We start from the raw sequence: 20,446 nt of genomic DNA on the forward strand, positions 1-20,446 counted from the left end.
GAAAGGAATGACCAGCGCGGAGCTCTCCACAGGCACCCACCCACCCACAGGGATACATTCGTGTAATTTCTGTACTAAATCGGAAACACGACGGCGTATAACACACGGACGCACAAGGAAACGAAACAAAAAACGTAACATCGAAAGATGCAGTGCGTTGGAGGCGTCTTTCGTAGTTCCCACTTCTCATTCTCCGGTGTGAGCGAGGTGCAAGAATCATGCGTGCATTTTCATCTATGCGCGTCGACGCGCTGCATTGCATGCCGCTGATGAATGCTGTTGTCGTCCTTCTGGCCATATGGCCGCTGCAGGCTGCACCACGAGGCTTTACGTGTGAGGGAGAAGGGAGTGCGCGAACGCGAGAGACGGAGGATGTAATGGAACGCTCACGACTAAGAAGCACATGCACACAAGCTATGGTACTCTCCTCTGGCTTTTCCTTCTCTGCCTTTTCCACTCCTGCGCCGCGCCTTTCGTACGAAATGGCTCACTCGCTTCCCCCCTGCTGCTGCTGCTCCATTTTTTTTTCCTTTCGCCCCTTTCGTTACTGCAGAATAACGAACTGACCACTGTGTTCGATCTAAAGGTGCTCGTGTTGTGTGTGTGTGTGTGTGCAGGTGCGCTCAGCTTCGCACACACACACAAAGGTTCACGTCTTGCTGTTGATTGCCTCGCTTTTTCAACTCTTCTGCAAGCGTGTTTATCTTTTTTTCTGGGTGTGATGGGGATTCGACACCAAAGCGGCGTTGTGAACACCACGAAAAGAAGCAAGTAACCCGATACAAAAAGGGGCCGCGGCAGGAAAAGTGATACACCGCATAACTCCTTTCATCAACGCGTCCCCGCTACTACTTCGCACGCGACGGAGAAAAGAGGGATAGGGGACGGTATCGTCAACACTTTTTGGTTAGAGGCACCATCGTGCTTGGCAATGCTGCGCTTTTCCGCGTGTGTTGCCTTGCGAAGGGCAGCGCGCGTTTCTACCCCCGCAGCTTTTTACGCCCACCGCCAGCTTGCTCACACCCAAGTGCACTATGGAGCAGCTGCCATGCAGCCCCCGGCGTGGATCGAGCAGCTCCGGCAGGACGCCAAAACTACCGAAAAGTCCGTCTCGTATGACATCAAGGTGTATGATGAGCTCTCCTGGCGTCGCAAGCGTTTCACTTTTGACAAGGAGCTGTGGGATCCGATGCGGATGAGCAGTATCCTGCGAAATCGACTTTGTCTGGGCAACGAAGACACCGAGTACACCGTCATTGGGGAGGCGTTCGTTTTTCCAGACCGCGAGGACTCCCCAATCGTGAACGAGCCGCAGCGCGCCTGCACGCTTCTCTGGGACCACAACAGCCCCACGGAGAAGGTAATGATCCAGCTCTCTGAACACTTTCCTCCGCTGCTGTGGCACACGGTAAAGCCGACGTTGGAGGCATTGAAGAAGGTCTTCTCCGAGTTCCTCGATGTGGACGCGGAGCATATGAAGAAGTATCTTCCGTACTACGAGGAGGTGCAGAACCGTATTGAAACTCAGATGGACGAGAAGCTGATCGGCACCTTGAGTCCATCGCACATGAAGAACAAGTTTATCGAGGACATGCGCAAGCGCGATCCTCGGTCGGTGGAGCTGGACTACCCCAATGAGCATAGCATCTTCCTCGGCCTCACGCCGCACTTTCGCGTCACGGAGGATCAACTGATGAAGAAAAACCCGTTTGTGTTTGGGTGGCCTATGCTGCTCAGCGATGGCAACGAGTACCTGGAGGACACCCCCCTGCGCATGGCCGCGTTCCGTACCGTTTACTCAAAGTCATTGCTGATGTTTCACACCCGTCTCGACCTTCAGGTGGATCACCGGCAATCGCATTTGCCCGGCGACGACGTGGATGACATTCTGCTGGAGATGCCCATCTTCTGCACTATCAACTACCCCACAAACACCCGACTCTGTGGTGGACGCCCGCTAGCGCAACGGTTCAATCAGGTGATGGGGACCTCATACCCACTCGACATGCCGGTGGATGTGCTCGCCACCTTCGCCCGCGAAAACACTGTCAAGGGGGAGCGAGAGCTGCTGGAGGAGTTGAAGTTCCTGACGGCGGCGTCGCAGAAAGCACCAGAGCTGGAGCGTGTGTTTCGCGTCTCTGAGGACCAGCTGAGCTCGAACAAGATCATTGGTCAGTTGGCCTACACGATTGTGTACCTTGCTCTGGTGAACTACCCTAAGTTTGCCGAAGACATCTTCAAGGTGTACTGGAAGCACCCAAGCGACCTTGTCCGCGTTGCATGTGCGAAAGGGGCTCACATTGTGGAGCGGCAAGATCTGGTAGAGCAGCTCATTCAAGCAGAGCCGGAGGGGCGGTGCAAGACTATGCTCACGGCGACGATGCATCTCAGCACACACACGCACCCGGCCAAGGTAGCGTATTCGGAGAGGAAGAGAATCGAGAGGAGCTTACAGTGAGTGGACACCTGAATGTAACGTCACTGCTTTTGAGTGACGCCCATGATGGCGTCTGCTCCTCGGCTCTTTTCTCTGCATGCCTGACAGGGTGCTACTCAGTAAACTGCTCGCAAGAGCAAGGCGTTCCCAGGGGCCTCCATTAGGATTCAAGCGATATCGCATTCGCATTGGATCGTTTGCACCCATCATTAGGACCCCCCTCCTCCCCCCAAACAAGCGTGAAAGGCGTCGTGTGCCTGGTCGCCCTTCACCCAACCTCAGCGAGCGGCAAGCCTGTCAAGACAGACTCGACGGCCTGAAAGATGGGTCTTGGCAAGGAAGCTCCACCTTCTGTGCAGACCATCTCTCTTACTACTTCTCTTATGTATTCAAGGTCGCTCTTATTCTTCGTTCGGCGACCGTCCTTACATGCCATGCCGCCTCTCATGCACTTGCTCTTCAGTGTCGCTCTCTGACGGTGTTTTCTTGACGCCGCCGCGTTACTCGAGCGCCAGTGAGCGTGACGACACCTTCATCCTCTCTTCTGGATCTCTCTTGTTTTTCTGCTTGGTCCTCGCCCTCTGTGCACACAACTGCACACCTACTCACACCCACACACGGTGAAGAGAGACCACCCCGCGGCACGCCTCCACTCATTGGAGGGGGTTTTCTGTTCATCTCTTGCTTTTTGCACCTGCTCTTCGTCGACGAGGCTTCACTCCTTCCCGCTCGCTTCTAGGCCCGTCTACGCGAGTATGCAGCGGCCTCTCGGAGTGTTTTGAGAGAGACAGACACCTTGTGAAGGGTGAGACACGCCTACTCAGGCCCCCGTTGGTTGCGACTTGCTGTCGTTCTGCCTCGCCTATCTCTGCTTTATTTCTGTGTGTTTCGCCTGCTCTCGCTCAGTTTTCGTTTCTTGTCCCGTTGCCGTCGCTTTCGTTAGTATCATTATAAGATATCGAACTGCAACACTATCGTCTCGCTCGCTTGGATTGTCGCCAAGGGCGAGTCTTCCTTTTGTTTGCTTCCCCTCACTTTCCCACTTGTTCCACTCTTTTGGCTATAAGTCTCCCTTTCGCTGCCCTTGATGACGGGCCACACCGCTCAGGGCGTGGTGGTGTCACAGGGCCCAGCACATCCCCTCCCACTCTCTCTCTCTGAGTGTGTGCGTGGAGAAGCCGAGCAGCCTCCCTCCGCCTCCTGTGCTTGCCAAATGCCGAGCCGCTTCTGGTGGTGACAGGGTCCCGTGCCCACGACGTGGGGAGGTCCGAGCGATGCATTGCTACTGATGTCGGCAGTGAGGTCGTGGACGGCGCTGCGTCGGAGCGACCCGCGACGCTGAACACGTCGGCGCCATCGACGTGATGGGCGCAGTGCCAGCGTGACTGGAAGGCGTCGCAGCTGGCCGTCGCACTGCCCGCTGGTGTGTGTGGTGGGGGGGCCTGGGGCACCGCGCGAGGGGGTGCACGGGGTGGTGGCCTGCGTGATGGGTGTGGCTGCGAGGCGACCTGCGAGGCCGGGGCGGCGCTGAGGTGACTGGGTGTGCGCGTTGCTGTAAGGCATGTGTCTATGGCTGGATTGCACCACGCGAGGTGGGCCTGTGGCAGGGCCGGGGAGGGCTGGGGTGGGGCTCGACTCCTGCTGTATGACCGGGAGGATGGACTCGCGCCGGGAAAGGAATAGAATCCCCGCCAATCGGCTTTGCGGGCGTTCCCCGGAGCCGAGGGAACACGCATCCACGCACAGACGCAAAGTCCAAACCAAGCAGAAAAGGAAGAGGCTGAAACAGCGGAAAACGAACTGTCGTGCTCTGTTGCCCGCATCACCGTCTTGACTGCTCTTGGACTTTGTGTTTTCTCTTCCCTGCTCTTTCTCACATTGCTACCTCCTCTACCTCCATCGGATCTGCTCTCCGCAATACCCATCACTGCTGCCCTCCCCTCCTCGAAAAGGAGAGAAGCACTGCCCTGACCGCCTCTCCTACCCCATATCCCCCTGCCCGCATCACCTTCTCTCCATTTGTTTTTGTGCCTGCAAAGCACTCGCCTCCCTCCCACCACTGTGAGTGCCGCTATTCCGGCACAAGAGTAACACAAAGGGAAGCTGGCAAGGGTAGCAGCAGGAGCAACAGGGAAGGGGAGAAGGGCTGGGTGAAGGGATGAGCCAGCTTGAACGTCCGCACACACCTTATGATTGGGGCACTGGTGTGCGCGTGCGTGTGCAGCGCGCCTGTCAGGCGCCGTATTTCAGCGTCTTCCGCGAGGAGAACACGCGCCAAGCAGACACGGTGTACGAGGGGCGCTTGGGCCGCGCTGGCGCCGGCACGTATCCAGCTATTCAAGACGACGGGCTGCGTCTCTTGTATTTTCCTTACAGAAATGCAGCGCCTGTGCACTGCACCACGGCAGAGGCCTCGGGCGTAGCATCCGAGACGGTGACGCTGGTCGGTGCCACCGGGACGATGGGCAAGTTCGTAGCAGAGCAGTACCTGCGCCGCGGCGTTAGTGTGACAGTGCTGGCACGCGATATTGCAAAGGCCAAGTCACTTTTTTTGCCGATTGCAGATGGTCAGCGTGAACAAAATCGATTGGCGTCCATGGGGTACAGGCAGCTCAGCAGTGCGGCGGAGAAGCGGGAGATGACGGCGTCTCTCCACTACAGAGACTTTCGGCGGGGGGACCGTCACGTGCTGCGGTATGAGTTCCGCAACCCGCGGAGTGTTGGGGGCCCCAGCGCCGGCAGCGCCAATGCCAGTTGCGACCAGCGTTTTGCCCTGGAGCTCGTCGAGGGAGACGTGGGGTCCACGCAGGACCTCGAGTTTTCGATGCGGCACGCAAGCATCGTGTTCTACCTTACCGCTGCGCTTGAGGAGGCGTCCGGCCCGGCGCTGCGGGCAGACGATCGTCTCAGGTCATCGGCTGCGTGGTGGAGCCTCGGGTCGTGGTTTTGTGGCGGCCGACGTTTTGGCGGCTTCTTGCACGCCCTCGACGCCTGTCGCCGCGTCGACGCCCACTTCGTCGCCCTGACGCCACTGTGGGTGCACGGGTCGTGTTTATCGCCGTTTTACTGGTATCGCCGACTCCTGACGCACCCGCGCGGGTACTGCAAGGCTGTGCAGCTGCAGGAGCAGACGCTGCTTAGTCAGAGCGGTAGCCCAGGCGCGCGCTGCAGCTTGGGGGCGGATGAACTGGAGGCGCGGCAGCCAGGTGGGGACTGGGGTTGCTGGTGGCGCAGTCGGTTGTCGACGGAGCCACCGGACGACATTCTGATAAAGTCGCGCAGTCCGGTGCGTTTTTCGCTTTTCCGGCTCTCTGACGTTGTCTTTCCAAGCTTCAACGAGCGCATTGTCGCTTCCAAGAACAACCGCGTCGACGACGACCTTCACGTCACGTTCATTCAGCAGGGTGATCTGGACGCGCGACTGCTGGCAAACGTCTTGGTGAAATCCATTGGGCTGTGCAACTCCGTCGTCGAGAGCCGCATCGACATTGGCGGGAGCTTGCGGGGCGGCACTGACATGCGGGACGCCAACGCTATCTTCGATCTCTTTGAGCAGTTACGAAATGAGTAGAGAAGGCGTAGCTGAAACGGACTGGCATGCGCCGTGGGAGCAGTATGTCAAGTGGAACACCGTGAGTAACCCACAGTGCGGTCCAACACGTTTTTTCTTCGCTCTCCTTACACCGTATCCCATTTTTATCCAGTGCTGCGTGCGTGAACGGGAGTGCCGAGCGTGTGTGGCGTTGTAGGCTTTTCACTTGCGCTTCGCGTTTTCATGAGAGAAGCAAAGGCGAACGTTGTGTGATGATCTTCGACACACGTGCTACGGAGCTGCTTCGATGAACGCGCCCTTCTTTCGCGCGAATTGGTCGGCGCAGAGGGACCCGAGGCGCGCGCGAGAGGGTTGGTACGTTCATGCGAGATGAGCACGCGATGTCGCGGGAACGCTCGCCAAGTGGAGGTGTTCACAAGCGGTGTGAGCACTGAACGTCTTGAATGCTGCGAGACACGGGCGTCTTTTTCTCTGCTCTTGTCTCTTGTCAAAGAGCACCGGGTCTGTGTGTGTCGCTCTCTCCCTTTCTCTGTGCCGTTCGCCTCTCAGCTGAACTCTCCGAAGCCTTCCTTGACCTGTGCGTCCTCCGATATGTCCAGCACTGCACCTTCTTTTACCTTGATCTACGCCTACGTGTATGTGTTCATCTGTGTGTGTACAGCGGATCGGCTGCATTTCGAACCACGAGCGCTGACATCATTGACTGCTACCGCTTCTACAAGAAACAAACTTGTGGATACGCAGCCATAAGACTTCTTTTTTTTTTTTCCAGGCTCAGCTTCTAGTGCCACACCGCAGCATACCCGAACCCAAGTATACCCTGAGCATCTGGCTCTAGCCATCGGCTCCTGCGACGGTACTCAGTGTACGCACGTTCGCGTCATCCCATCACCACCCTCCCCGCCGCAACACAGAGAAGACATACCCACACCCTGGCAAGAGGCTTTGAAGACACCAGCTGAGAACGCAATGAGCTTCCTCACGTCTCGCCGGCTCAACCGCTATGACGACGAAGCCAACAACGCGGCGTACATGGAGCATGAGCCCTTCCACGTCCTTCCGCGTGAGCGATCCACAACAGGCAATTCGTCACTGTCTAACAGCAGCACGTACAGCTCGCATCGTACCGCCGGTGATGGCTCTGGTAAGTGCGATCTGCTTTCGATGCAGCATGTCATGAGCATGACAGAATCCCTGCAGAAGGAGCAGGAGGACCGAGAGGCTCGCGAGAAAGTCGACAAAGCCAGCGAGGCTGAGCGGATGCGCCAGGCGCGAAATGCACAATGGGAAGCTGTGAAGAAGCGCATGAGCCAACGGGCAATGCCCTTGTACACCGTTCGAGCCTACGAAAGCGAGGATGACGAGGAGGAAGTGGAGCTGAAATCAGTGCACACCGCGCTGAACGCGCTCGTGCCCTCCCTGACAGAGGAGCGTGCCACGCAACGCGGGGGATTTCAGGCGGCGGAGACGATGCCAGAGAGGTTCTGTCATTTTGTCTACAACTGGCTCATGTACTTTGTCTACGCATTCTCTGCCTCGGCGTTGCCAGGGATGGATGCGAGCAAAGGAGCGGACTCGCGAGAGTACTTTGACCGCCGTGTCCGCTAAGGACGCGTGATGTGATCGTCGCCGTGCGCCTCCGCTGTCTTGCATACCTCCCTAAACGCATCTCTACCCCCCCTCCTCTCAATTCTCTGCTGTCTTGTTTGTAACTACCTTCGATGCTGCTGTCTTTTTTTTTGCTTCTTCTGTCATGATCGCGTACCACCGCGACCTTCACGAAGTGAGGAGCAGTGCAACCGATGGAGCTGAGAAAAACAGGGATGGATTCTGTCGTCAACGACCATCTTCTCCCGCACCTCCATGTGCCATCTTTTTCCCATCTTCTGCCATCTGTCTGGAAAAAAAAGTGTGTTTGAGGGGTGCAGTTTGTTTAAGGGAAGGGGCAGACCAGATGCCCGCGTTTTTGCAGTAGAACCCCTCCTTCTCCCTCGATCCTCCTGTGCTACGCAGCTTTTAGATGTCTGCTGCCTTTTTGCTTGTCGTTCTCTCTTTGGTTGCCCTTAGCATCATTGAATTGCTTTCATCTTTTTAGTTTCCTATTCACTGAGCGCCCTTTGGCTCGAAGGCGCCGGAGTCTTATGTGTGTGCGGGTGTGTGGGTTCGTCTCATTGCGTGTATGCACATGCCTTGTTTTCTATTACAACAAAAAAGAATACCTATGCGGACTCTTGAAAATCATCTCTAAGGGACTGTGAACGACAAAGAGGGCAGAGACGCAATACCAAGGTGTGCGTGGTTGCTGCACTACTCTTTTTCTCGCGCTCGCTCTCGCTTGCTCTTTCTCTGAAGGCTTCCAGGGGAACGCTTTTTCAGGCTGACTGCCTCTCTCCTCTTTCGCCGCTACATCCGCTCATTTTGTGTTTTTGGGCCCAGCTGCGCATACTTGCGTTTGTTTGAGGTGTGGGCTGCAGGTTATCCCTGATTTGTGAGATCGGAGAGGGAGATGTGCAGCTACTCAGCTTGATAGCTGGCGCTTCCTCTCTGTTGCTCATTGTGTTGCCTTCGCCTTGTTCTCCCATCACCATTTTTGCCATGGGGATGTGTAGCGGGCGGTGGCGCGACCTTTCAAAGTCTCAAACTTGCCCCTCCTCCCCAATTGCATGCACCCACCGCAAAGGGCCTGTCTCACGCTTCACCAGCCACGCCTCTTTTCTTCCCCCCTCTCTCTCTCTCTCTATCCAACCCCTCATTGTGTTCCACCCTCAACTGCACTTCCATCAACAACTCGGCGCACAACACTTCTTCCCATCCCTGCTGACATCCCCCTCCCCCGCGTCCCCGCGTCCCCGCGTCCCCGCCTCTCACGCACGCCATCGAAAACATCATCAAACGTACACACTACGTCACCTCCATATCGCAGTGGGTGGTTTGCGCATCCCCTTGCCACACACATACGCATATACACATACGCATACACGCATACACCGTTTTGTCTCCCGCCCTCTTCCCCCCTCCTCCCTCCTTCCCTTTGCCTCTTATCCTGCAGGGTAGCGCACAGGTGCTGGTGCTCTCTTTTTTTGTTTCGCCTTTACGTTTTTGGGTGCTTTTCTCACTTCATTGTGAACCTTTCTCATTCGCGCCCATTCTTTGTTTTTTTTTCTGCGATTTACTCGGTTTTGATTCTGCTCTCGTGACGCGTCTCGCACAAGGCGTTTTCTTGATATTGTGCTTTTAGTCGCTGCCTGCACGCCTCTCTCTTCGTTCTCTCTCTCTACTTCACATGCTTACCAGGGTAACTCGAGCTCGCTCACCGATTCTCCACATACACCCCCTCTCAACTCCACCGTCTGTCCGCCCGCGGGCCTGCACACCCTCGCGACGTTTCCCTCCTCCTCGTTGGAGAGGGTGGCAGCATCGTCATTCTGCTTAGAACACCGCACTGCTTGGGGTCGATTGTTCTCTACTTCCCTTTTTCTCTCTTTTTTATTCGTTACCCTTCTGCTATTTCACACTTTTTTCATTCTCTCGTCACCGTCACCGCCTTTGCGTTGTGGGGGTGTGCCCCACTGAAGCATCGTTCAAACACCCAGAAAGCAAATAGAAGCGCAGTGCAACACCTTTTTCACCTTCCTCTGGCTGAGCCTCGGATTTCTCCGCACGGGGGGAGGAGGAGGAGTTCGAAAAGGGTTCGGACCGAAAAAAAACAGCATTTCCTTTTTTCCTTCGTCATCTTTGACTGGTCTGCACACTCTTCTTCGCTTGCTCCTCCTTTCCTTTTGTTTGTGGTTTTGGTTTCGTTCTTTCCTCCCCCATTTGCGGGTCGGCGCGTGCGTAGGCTTCAGCTGGTGCGCCTGTTTTGTCTCGTCTCCGTTCCCCCAAAAGCAAAGCAGCTCACTGCTTTGCAGGGCTCTCCGCACGTTGGCTGCGTGAGCCGTAGACACGCTCTCTTCGTTCTCTTTCCTTTTGGTGCTTTGGTTCTTGATTTACGGAAGTATTCTCCTGACTGTGGAGGCGCAGAGGAAGGCAGCATCAGTAGTGCCCAGAGGCGCGGCAGGAGGGCAGATTGTTACCATATCGCAACAAAGACAGGGCGAGGCCGCGGAGTCGAGAAAACGGGGGAAAACGCACAGGCAAGCACGGAAAGTGAAAGATCTTTGTGTTCTTTTAATTTCTTTTTGCCTTCTTCTCTTTGAGCATAATTTCTGCTCCGTGACGCAGCGAAGAGTTTTTTTTTGGAAACGAAGCGCATGACCAACACACACACACACACACACACACACACACACACACACACACACACAAGCGACAACGCAGCGTTTCATCAGGACATCCTAGTCTCTCTCTTGAGCAACACAGATACCGTCTCTTCAGTGCTTTCCCACTGCTCCGCAACTTAGTACCGCCTCACACTGCGGCTTGGTCTTGTCGGTCTCTCTACAACCTCACCCTTTCTTTTCGTTTCCGTCTCTTTGAACATCATTTTTAGGGCCACGAGCTCAGCACCGTGGATCTATTTTGTTCACCGCTCTTAACTTTCACCTCTCTCTACTTTCTCCCCTTTTCAGTTTTTTTTTGTGTTTTCTGCATCGACGTTCTTCTCTTCTCTGTACTGAGATATCTGTCGCTCGTTCCGTGTATCTTGTGAGAGTGTGTGTCGTTCGCTTCCTCTTTCCGAGGGCTCCTTCGTCTCACACGATCATCTCAAACGCATCAGCGCATATTTTTCTTTTTTTTCTGGAGTTGCTCGTTGTCTCGTTCACCTTCGCTCTGTGCTGTGGGCACAACAAAAGACAAATTACGCACGCACACACACACACACACACACACAAACAACAAGCAATAGAACCACCCATTTTTGTAGTTCTCTGCTGCACCGCTGGTTTCGCTATCGCTTTGCTCGACACGCACCGTCTCACTCATTCGCTTCTCGCTCCGTTATATATATATATATATATTTCTCTGCCTTTCCTTCTTTATATTGTCGTCTCTCCACCGTAGCTCGCTTCCTTCTCTTCCCTCAGCATTCACCCTCCCTCTTTCAGTTTGGGACTTGAGAGGGGGAGGTCAAGTTCTACTGCTTACTTTATTTCTTTGTATTCTTTCCCTTGTTTTTTTTTTCGTTTTTTTTTTTCACGGGCTTGTTGTGTGGATGCACCCCTATTTTTTAGCATCCTTCTCCGCTGCTTCGCTACACCACCAACACTTCCGCTCTTCCTCCAATTTCTTTTTCTCTCTCTCCCTCTCTCTCCTTTGCACCGTCTTTTTTTTTGCTGTCCAGGTTCTAGAACGGGCGAACCAAAAGAAGGGAGACTCCGCCCCCTCCTCCTCCTCCTCCTCCTTCACTCTCCGTGGTCCTTCAAGGGGGGTACACCATCACAGCCGCAGCTACTGTTGAGTAGAGGAAAAGCAAAGGCTGGGGTGCCGAAGGGAACGAAAAACGAAACAGAGGAAACACACACACACACACACAGACAAAGCAAGTACGCTCCAGCGTCTTGCAGCCAGCCTTACTGACAATTATTTTTTTCGTTTCCTCTTTCCTCTGTTGTTCGTGTCTGTGCGTGCGTGTTTGGTGTCGTCGCGGCTTCTCCCTCTTTCTCCCTTCTTCCGCGTAGAGGCGTTACTTTTTTTCTACTTCTCCGTCTCGAGGCGTTATCCTCCTTTATTTTTTCTGCAGTTTATCAGAGTCCGGCTGTGCGTGTGTCTGTATTTTTCTGTATTGTGGGATGTTCCCACGTGTGTATGCGTACCTTTGCTGAGGGTATTTTTTGCGTTGTCGTGGTGCTTCCGCCTGCCTGCGGTCGACACCGCCGTCTCCGGGACACACTGCGTTGCACTCGCTTTCTTTTTGCATTGCTCCCCTGCACCGAGTCGCCTCCATCATCATGTCCAGCGTATCCACGGCGCCTCAACTCATTGAGCGGCTCATCATGGTTCAGCGCAATCGCGCGCCTCCACAGCTGCTTGTCCGTGAGGAAGAAATCCGCGCTGTACTCACCGAGGTGCGAGAGATCTTCATGTCGCAGCCAATGCTCCTCGAGATCCGCCCGCCTGTGCGCGTGTGCGGGGACACGCACGGACAGTACTACGACCTGCTGCGCATCTACGAGAAGTGCGGCTTCCCCCCATACTCGAACTACCTGTTCCTCGGCGACTACGTTGACCGCGGCAAGCAGAGCGTCGAGACGATTGTCTTGCAGTTCTGCTACAAGATTGTGTACCCCGAGAACTTCTTTCTTCTGCGCGGCAACCACGAGTGCGCTAGTGTGAACCGCATGTACGGTTTTTTCGATGATGTGAAGCGGCGGTATAACATCAAGCTGTTCAAGGCGTTCACGGATGTGTTCAACACGATGCCCGTGTGCTGCGTGATTAGCGAGAAGATCATCTGCATGCACGGTGGCCTTAGTCCTGACCTGACCTCTGTAGCGTCCGTTATGGACATCGAGCGTCCGTGCGACGTGCCTGATCGCGGCATCCTGTGCGATCTGCTGTGGGCGGACCCGGAGGATGACGTGCAGGGCTTCCTGGAGAGCGACCGCGGCGTGAGCTACCTGTTCGGCGAGGACATTGTGAACGACTTCCTGGACATGGTGGACATGGACCTGATTGTGCGCGCGCACCAGGTGATGGAGCGCGGCTACGGGTTCTTTGCGAGCCGTCAGCTTGTGACCGTGTTCTCTGCGCCGAACTACTGCGGTGAGTTCGACAACGACGCTGCCGTGATGAACATCGACGACAAGCTGCAGTGCTCCTTCCTGATTATTCCCGCGTTTCGGTGAGCAAGCCGAGAGGAATGAAGGAGACTCCTTTCATTGCACTATGGCATCTCAAGTGGAGGACTGTTGTCACAGCCTGATGACCGAGGATGTCAGTCGTCAACGTCTTTTGCGGGTGCTGCTGCATCTCGGGCGCAAATCGAACATTGAACATGAAGCGTCGTCAATGCTGACTGTCGACGCTGCTCGATGGCGCCTGACGGCAGAGACGTGTAAGGCCCTCTGCTTTTCATTACTAATGCTTTCCGAGGCATAGTGCGTACACATGCGTTCACAAAGTACGATCCGGCTACGCCCAGCTCGTTTTTTTCCTTTGCATACCACTGGTGTCGGTGATGACGGGCCACACCACTCAGGGCGTGGTGGTGTCACAGGGCCCAGCACATCCCCTCCCACTCTCTCTCTCTGAGTGTGTGCGTGGAGAAGCCGAGCAGCCTCCCTCCGCCTCCTGTGCTTGCCAAATGCCGAGCCGCTTCTGGTGGTGACAGGGTCCCGTGCCCACGACGTGGGGAGGTCCGAGCGATGCATTGCTACTGATGTCGGCAGTGAGGTCGTGGACGGCGCTGCGTCGGAGCGACCCGCGACGCTGAACACGTCGGCGCCATCGACGTGATGGGCGCAGTGCCAGCGTGACTGGAAGGCGTCGCAGCTGGCCGTCGCACTGCCCGCTGGTGTGTGTGGTGGGGGGGCCTGGGGCACCGCGCGAGGGGGTGCACGGGGTGGTGGCCTGCGTGATGGGTGTGGCTGCGAGGCGACCTGCGAGGCCGGGGCGGCGCTGAGGTGACTGAGTGTGCGCGTTGCTGTAAGGCATGTGTCTATGGCTGGATTGCACCACACGAGGTGGGCCTGTGGCAGGGCCGGGGAGGGCTGGAGCGTGGGGCTTGACTCCTGCTGTATGACCGGGAGGATGGACTTGCGTGGAAGCAAGAGCAAACATATCCGTGTCGTTGTTCTCTGTATAACGGGGTCACGCACACACAAGGAGACAAAGGCGGAGACAGAGTTCATCGGCATTTTTCAAGTGCTGGTTTTGGTTAGAGGGGTGCTCCAAGTTTGCACGTGTAGTGTCGTGCTCAGAGCCGCGTACGGCCCTGGGGTCTTTTTCCCCTTTCGCTTTTGTGCTGGGCCATTGCTGTTGTTGTCGTTCTTTCAGGACGTTGTTGACCGTGAAGGCTCGCACAGCGAGTGTCGTCTTGTTTGGTGTAGCTGGTGCCTTTCACGCCTCGTTGTCATTTTCGCGTAAGCCTCCCACTCTCACGGATGCGCCTTCTCATCTCGGCAGCGTTTCGCGGTTGCGTGTCGCCGACATGTTCCCGCTGCACGAATTTCTGGAGGAGGAAACAGAGGACAGGCAGACGAAAAACAAGAAATAAACGCGAAGAAGAGCGAGGTCTTCGACAAGCACTGAGAGGAGGCGGGGAGGGGGCCGTACGGGAAAGGGGTCGAAGAGTGCAATTTCCACTTCTGCTGTCTCTCACTTTTTTTTCGCCACAAATGAGCGTGGGGCACGGTGTTATGTGCGATGGTAATCTTGTGGACATGCTTGCTCTGTGGGTGTCTGTGCCGTTCGTGAACAGGTCACTGCCGGAGGTGGGACTGAAAAGAGGGATGCAGACGGCGTGTCGTCGCTGACAACATCAATGCCTACTTGGATCAACGTAAAGCAACCTTGGCTGCATCTGAGAAGGCGAACAGTCATGCGCACTCTTCCGTTGTTGTCACCCTCCGACTGCGGTGATCCGATATTTTTGCGTCTGCGAGACTGCGTAGTCAGTGCCGTGGTTTATCAGTTTTTTTTTTGTTAATGTATTCTCGCCATCTATCTGCCTTTTTTGTTGCTGTCGCCGCCGCTGCCCTCAAGTGGGCAGAAGCCGGCACACAGAGGCGACTGCAGCTACCACGTGACGCTTTCTGTGTTCTCGTGTATGCACGGGTGTGACCTTTTGGCTGATTGAACGATGTCGTCGTTCTTGGCCCTCTCCCCGCCAGCTGCACCGTTTCTCTCGTCGCCTCTCCTCCGTCTTCTTTCATTGAACAGCTGGTGCTTGCTCTTCGATACAGACCTCCCTGTGTCGTTGTCTGGATGCATGCAGGTATGCGTGTCTGCTTGGCGGTTTGGTGCTGGCCCTTGTTGCGTTCCTCCGTCAGATCACCGAGTCCTTTGGCTTGTCTCTCTCCCCTCCCCTACGACCCCCACCATCGGTACCCCGCCCACCCTCCTTACTTATTCGTCATTGCCGAAGCTGTTTAATGGTTTAGATAGAAAGACACGCACACGCTTTGCTCCGAGCGAAGAAGAAAACGTGTAAAGAGAGCGCGCGCGCACACACACACAGGAGAGCGAGCCGTTACGTTTGAGGGGGAGTTGAACAGCGGCACAACTGAGCTCTCAGACTCCTTTCTGCTACCCCCCTCAACTCGGCGCATGATCTCACACTCTCACTGAAAACCCTCCACACCCCCCGAAAGACAAGGCTACGCTGAGGCGCAGCGAGGTTGAAGCGCTCGTTTCTTCCTCTTTCGATATAAAACGGAAAAGTGGAGAAAGAAGAGGGGGACCTCTTCGTGCCCTTGTGCGTGTGTGTGTTCATCGTCACATCCGGAAGGCGCACATGTATTGCGCCTCAGTGCATCCAACACGAGTGGGCGCTTTAGTCGGTACGGTGACAACGGGTGGAGGACGTGTGCTCGCTTCTCTTTTTGCCTCTGCTCTTTCAGTTCGGACGCTGCATTCGTTTTCCCCCCAGGGAACCTTCCCCCCTCCCCTCCCGCCCTCCATGCACGAGTGCGCCGCCCCTCTTCTCACTTGTGATGGACGCTACAATCTTTTCGTCTCTCCCCTCATCTACGCTTTTTCCCTTTCTCCTCTCCGGTGCACCTCCTTCCCTCGGCATGCACACACACACACACACACACACACACACGCATCGCGTATGAGCTGGGGTGCCTTTCACGGCGTCTTCTTCTTGTCGCTGTTGTCCCTTTTTGCCTCTCTCCCGCTCTTCCTTTTTCCTCATTGCCACCCTCGCGTCGCACCTGTGAACGTGTGTGTCTGCTCGTATGGGGCGACGAAAAAGAAAATACAACCGACCATATAGTGCAGCTTCCTCCCCTCTGCCTCCTCCTTCGCCGCCTACCTAGAGACACCGAATAACAAAGACGAGGACGCTGCACGCATACTGTGCTGCCTTTCCTCTTCGTCTTTTTTTTGGGAAGGGAAGGGAGGGGGGGGGGGGGAGATATCTGCGCCTAACGGTCAAGCTCGCGTGTGCTCTTCTCCCTCTTCTTTTTGTTTGTTTTCCCCTTCGTTCATCTGCTTGCAAACACTTCGAAATAGGATTATGCATGTGCGCATGGTTTCCTTTCCATATCCCCGCTGTCTTCTTCTCAACAGGCTCCCACTACCAACGCTCAACCGCGTTGGCACACGTCTTTGTGTGCCTGTGTGTACGACAAGTACATCTTGCGTGCTGAAGCGCTGCGTTTCTGTCAGACGAGCGTCTGCCGTCTTGCTGCTCGTCAGTCTTTGCAGGCTTTATATCGCGAACCACTTCGTTTTGAGCATCGTTGCTTTTCTGTTTTTGCTGTCTGCGTTGCAACCATCTCTTTTTTTTTCTCATTGTGTTGTATGCTACCTCACCTTTCCATTCCCTGTGTGTGCGTGCGCGTCTACAGCTACTACCCAGAACGCTGGAGTGGACGCTGCACGTTGTGCCGGCCGTCGTACAAGCACGTAGGAGGATACGCTACCTCATGGTGTCGTCGTAGAGCTTACAGTCAAGGCAACCGTTCATCATCGCCACGAGCGCGGAAAAGAAAAGAGCTGGTGTAGAGGAGGTGTCGAGAATACTCGTGAGATCAGTCAGGACGGACGGCAGCATTTCGCTTCTCGTTGCCTTCACAGCCCTTTTTTCTCTTGTTCTGGGCGACGAGAAGGACAGGTGCTCTACGCACATACCACCATTGACAGAAACAGAGAGGCGGAGAGACTTACTTCCTCGTGCCTTTGCTTTGTTGCTGAGCTCAACCATTTTTTTTTTCGAGTGTTTCTTCCTTTTCTCTTCAGGTAAGAGTACTTATATCATTAAGGTGCACGGCCCGCACCGTCCCCCCTTCCCGTTCTCCCCCTCCCCACAATCCCCCTTGCCTTCTCTGGGAGAGGGGGAAGACAGCTAATATTTTCAACCGTGTTTTTTTGTTTTCGATCAAAAGACGGAAAGCATTAATCATCACCGGTGCTCAGAATCATCGAAAGAAACAGAGAGACGCGGCACCCCAGGGCTAGCACCCCAGCCACAGGCATACACACACACACACACACACACCTGCACAACCCACAAGCAAAACGACAAATAGCGCGATGGCGAGCTCTACCTCGCCCTCCTCCTCCGCAGTGCCGCAGACGCTAATAGAAAAACTGCTGACGGTCCGTGGTGCCTCCACACAACGCCAAGTGCTCATCAAGGAGGAGGATATACGAGTGGTGTTGGAGAATGTCCGAGAGATCTTCATGTCGCAGCCGATGCTCCTCGAGATCCGCCCGCCTGTGCGCGTGTGCGGGGACACGCACGGACAGTACTACGACCTGCTGCGCATCTACGAGAAGTGCGGCTTCCCCCCATACTCGAACTACCTGTTCCTCGGCGACTACGTTGACCGCGGCAAGCAGAGCGTCGAGACGATTGTCTTGCAGTTCTGCTACAAGATTGTGTACCCCGAGAACTTCTTTCTTCTGCGCGGCAACCACGAGTGCGCTAGCATCAACAAGATGTACGGTTTTTTCGATGATGTGAAGCGGCGGTATAACATCAAGCTGTTCAAGGCGTTCACGGATGTGTTCAACACGATGCCCGTGTGCTGCGTGATTAGCGAGAAGATCATCTGCATGCACGGTGGCCTTAGTCCTGACCTGACCGATCTTACCGCCATTAACGAGATTCTTCGTCCGTGCGACGTGCCTGATCGCGGCATCCTGTGCGATCTGCTGTGGGCGGACCCAGAAAACGAAGTTCGCGGCTTCCTGGAGAGCGACCGCGGCGTGAGCTACCTGTTCGGCGAGGACATTGTGAACGACTTCCTGGACATGGTGGACATGGACCTGATTGTGCGCGCGCACCAGGTTGTGCAACGCGGCTATGAGTTCTTTGCGAGCCGTCAGCTTGTGACCGTGTTCTCTGCGCCGAACTACTGCGGTGAGTTTGACAACGACGCTGCCGTGATGACCATCGACGACAAGCTGCAGTGCTCCTTCCTGATTATTCCAGCTGCGAAGTAGTGATGGAGCGGCACCACCGGTCCCCAAAAGATGCTGACCCTGCCTGCTCGAATAAGTTTTTCTTTCATTATTTCACCTACATCGGCCTCCTTGGGTTCTTGATATAAGGCTGCACACGGGAGAGTGCAAGTCTATTTTTCTCACCTCTGTAAGCTCTTCTGTTGTCTGTTGTTTCCTTTTTTTTCGGCTTGATGATATCGTCTGCGGTTACGAGAGACACCTCGGCATGGTATCACAGGGTCCCGTGCCCACGACGTGGGGAGGTCCGAGCGACGCATTGCTACTGATGTCGGCAGTGAGGTCGTGGACGGCGCTGCGTCGGAGCGACCCGCGACGCTGAACACGTCGGCGCCATCGACGTGATGGGCGCAGTGCCAGCGTGACTGGAAGGCGTCGCAGCTGGCCGTCGCACTGCCCGCTGGTGTGTGTGGTGGGGGGGCCTGGGGCACCGCGCGAGGGGGTGCACGAGGTGGTGGCCTGCGTGATGGGTGTGGCTGCGAGGCGACCTGTGAGGCCGGGGCGGCGCTGAGGTGACTGGGTGTGCGCGTTGCTGTAAGGCATGTGTCTATGGCTGGATTGCACCACGCGAGGTGGGCCTGTGGCAGGGCCGGGGAGGGCTGGGGCGTGGGGCTCGACTCCTGCTGTATGGCAGAGAAATAGACACGCCGGCAGAATGAAAAGAGAAGTCAATGGTATCAGGGAGCTGCTGTTTTTTTTTTAGTTCTTCTTGATGTGCTTCACCCGCCCCCCTCCTGCGCTCTCTCTGAACTGGCGATGTCGAATTGTGTCTCACGCATGTGTGTGCTTCTTTGAGGGCAAGGGCTCGCAGACTGTAGATCTGTGGGGGTGGTGTTGGTGTATCGTGTAGTATGGTGTTGCTCTTTCGTCGGTGATGTGGGCGGTGCACTCTGCGAAGGCTCTCTTCGGGTAGCGGCAGTACAAAAAAATGCGTCCTTGCAAATGTTGTAGTGCGTCAAGGGCGTATACGTATGCTCACTCGGGCGCTTGCGCGGATCTCTCGCATCCGAGAGGAAAAGCAAGTCAGTGGGAACAGTAGCGAGTGAGTGAGGTAGAGCCGAAGAGACGGCACGCACGCTCACGTACTATGACAAGCGGAAGAGGGGCTTTCCTGCTATCGTTTTGCCAATCGTTTTGCGTAAATGGCAGTGATGGTAGTCCCGCTGTTGCTGCTAGTGAGGCTACCAGTGACCCCCTTCGCTTTCACTCTCTCTGTGGAGAAGGTGCCGTCATGGGGAGGGCCGCACTCGTTAGTGCGGATCACTGTTGTCAACCTATGCTTCCGGCCACTACAGGGCACTTTTCCACATTGGATAGCTTTTCTCGTCGTTCTCGAATCTCGCACGTGTGGGTGTTCGCGTTGGAAATGGTGCCCCACTTGTGCTAGCGGTATCCTTCATCTACGAGAAGGTGATGACGTGCACAAGTGTGTATGAGGAGAGGGCGATAGTGTGGACGCATCGCCTCCTTTATCTCCTTCGGACACTCTATTGAGGGGACTTCCTGGTCGACACACTCGCCCGCACAAACGCGAATCGCAGGCGTAGGAGGGTGGGGAGAGGCGGAGGAGGGGACCACGCGACGACTCGCACGAGTGCTTTCGTTGGGGGGGGTCCCTCGTACTCTCTGCCTAGGTGCGTATGCGCCTCTCTTTCTGCCGTTTTGTTGGGCTGTAGGCGTCAACACATCGTTGTTTCAGTCGCGCTCTTCCTGATGTATTGTGTGTTTTGCTCCTCTGTGCTGTAGCACCGCACGTGTGTGTGCGCTTGTGTGTCTTTTTCTCTGCCAATGTGGCGCTCCAACGAACGCCTTTTTATAACTGAGGGTTGGTCTTTTAGTCCCGTGCGCTGGTGCTCTTTCCTATCGTTTTGCAGCCTTTTTTCGGCCTCCGTTTTTTGTTCCTTCCCGTCTTCCCCCCCCCTCCTCCGCCATCTTTCCTTATTTCGTTCACCCGCTAGAAAGAGTGCATGCATAGTCATCAACAACCGCAACGTCCACTCACCAATGTGCGAAGTCGCCAGCAAAGGTGCTAAATCACCACACAACGCAGTGCCGCGGTGTGTAGCACCACACGTGACTAAAGTTCATCGGCGCACACGTCAGACTAAGGTGAGGCTCTTCTCACGGCACCTCGTCCTCTTCCTCCCGTCAGATCCACCCACGACCAGACGCGACTTCCTGCACACACACACACACACACACACACACACAAGAAAGCAGACACTGCCCCTTTCCCCCACCGTGTTCTGCCTTCTTCCCTTCCTAACCATCGCATCTCCCTTTCTCCGTTGCTCCCCTTTTTCTCACGTTTTCTGTCTTCATCGCCCCCCCCCCCCCCCCCCCACTCTCCCCCATACACACACACACGGGCTCAAACGCAG

General features: G+C 55.6%; 5 protein-coding genes across 5 annotated transcripts; all 5 read left to right on the forward strand.

Moving 5' to 3' along the window:
* Window positions 1–1,048: 1,048 nt before the first annotated feature.
* LMJF_34_0750 (conserved hypothetical protein) lies at window positions 1,049–2,458 on the forward strand (the record flags this gene model as incomplete). Its single annotated transcript, XM_001686115.1, has 1 exon — window positions 1,049–2,458. The coding sequence occupies one exon, from the start codon at window positions 1,049–1,051 to the stop codon at window positions 2,456–2,458; it is 1,410 nt and encodes a 469-aa protein (XP_001686167.1).
* A 2,137-nt stretch (window positions 2,459–4,595) lies between these two features.
* On the forward strand, window positions 4,596–6,008 carry LMJF_34_0760 (conserved hypothetical protein; the record flags this gene model as incomplete). The annotated part of the gene is made up of 1 exon (XM_001686116.1): window positions 4,596–6,008. One exon carries the CDS (start codon window positions 4,596–4,598, stop codon window positions 6,006–6,008), a length of 1,413 nt encoding a protein of 470 aa, XP_001686168.1.
* Window positions 6,009–6,959: 951 nt separating this feature from the next.
* LMJF_34_0770 (conserved hypothetical protein) lies at window positions 6,960–7,598 on the forward strand (the record flags this gene model as incomplete). The annotated part of the gene is made up of 1 exon (XM_001686117.1): window positions 6,960–7,598. The coding sequence occupies one exon, from the start codon at window positions 6,960–6,962 to the stop codon at window positions 7,596–7,598; it is 639 nt and encodes a 212-aa protein (XP_001686169.1).
* A 4,280-nt stretch (window positions 7,599–11,878) lies between these two features.
* Window positions 11,879–12,775, forward strand: LMJF_34_0780 (putative serine/threonine-protein phosphatase PP1; the record flags this gene model as incomplete). The annotated part of the gene is made up of 1 exon (XM_001686118.1): window positions 11,879–12,775. The coding sequence occupies one exon, from the start codon at window positions 11,879–11,881 to the stop codon at window positions 12,773–12,775; it is 897 nt and encodes a 298-aa protein (XP_001686170.1).
* A 4,357-nt stretch (window positions 12,776–17,132) lies between these two features.
* Window positions 17,133–18,047, forward strand: LMJF_34_0790 (putative serine/threonine-protein phosphatase PP1; the record flags this gene model as incomplete). Its single annotated transcript, XM_001686119.1, has 1 exon — window positions 17,133–18,047. One exon carries the CDS (start codon window positions 17,133–17,135, stop codon window positions 18,045–18,047), a length of 915 nt encoding a protein of 304 aa, XP_001686171.1.
* Window positions 18,048–20,446: the final 2,399 nt, after the last annotated feature.

This window comes from Leishmania major, chromosome 34 (assembly GCF_000002725.2).
Source record: "Leishmania major strain Friedlin complete genome, chromosome 34".
Taxonomy (NCBI): Eukaryota; Euglenozoa; class Kinetoplastea; order Trypanosomatida; family Trypanosomatidae; genus Leishmania; species Leishmania major.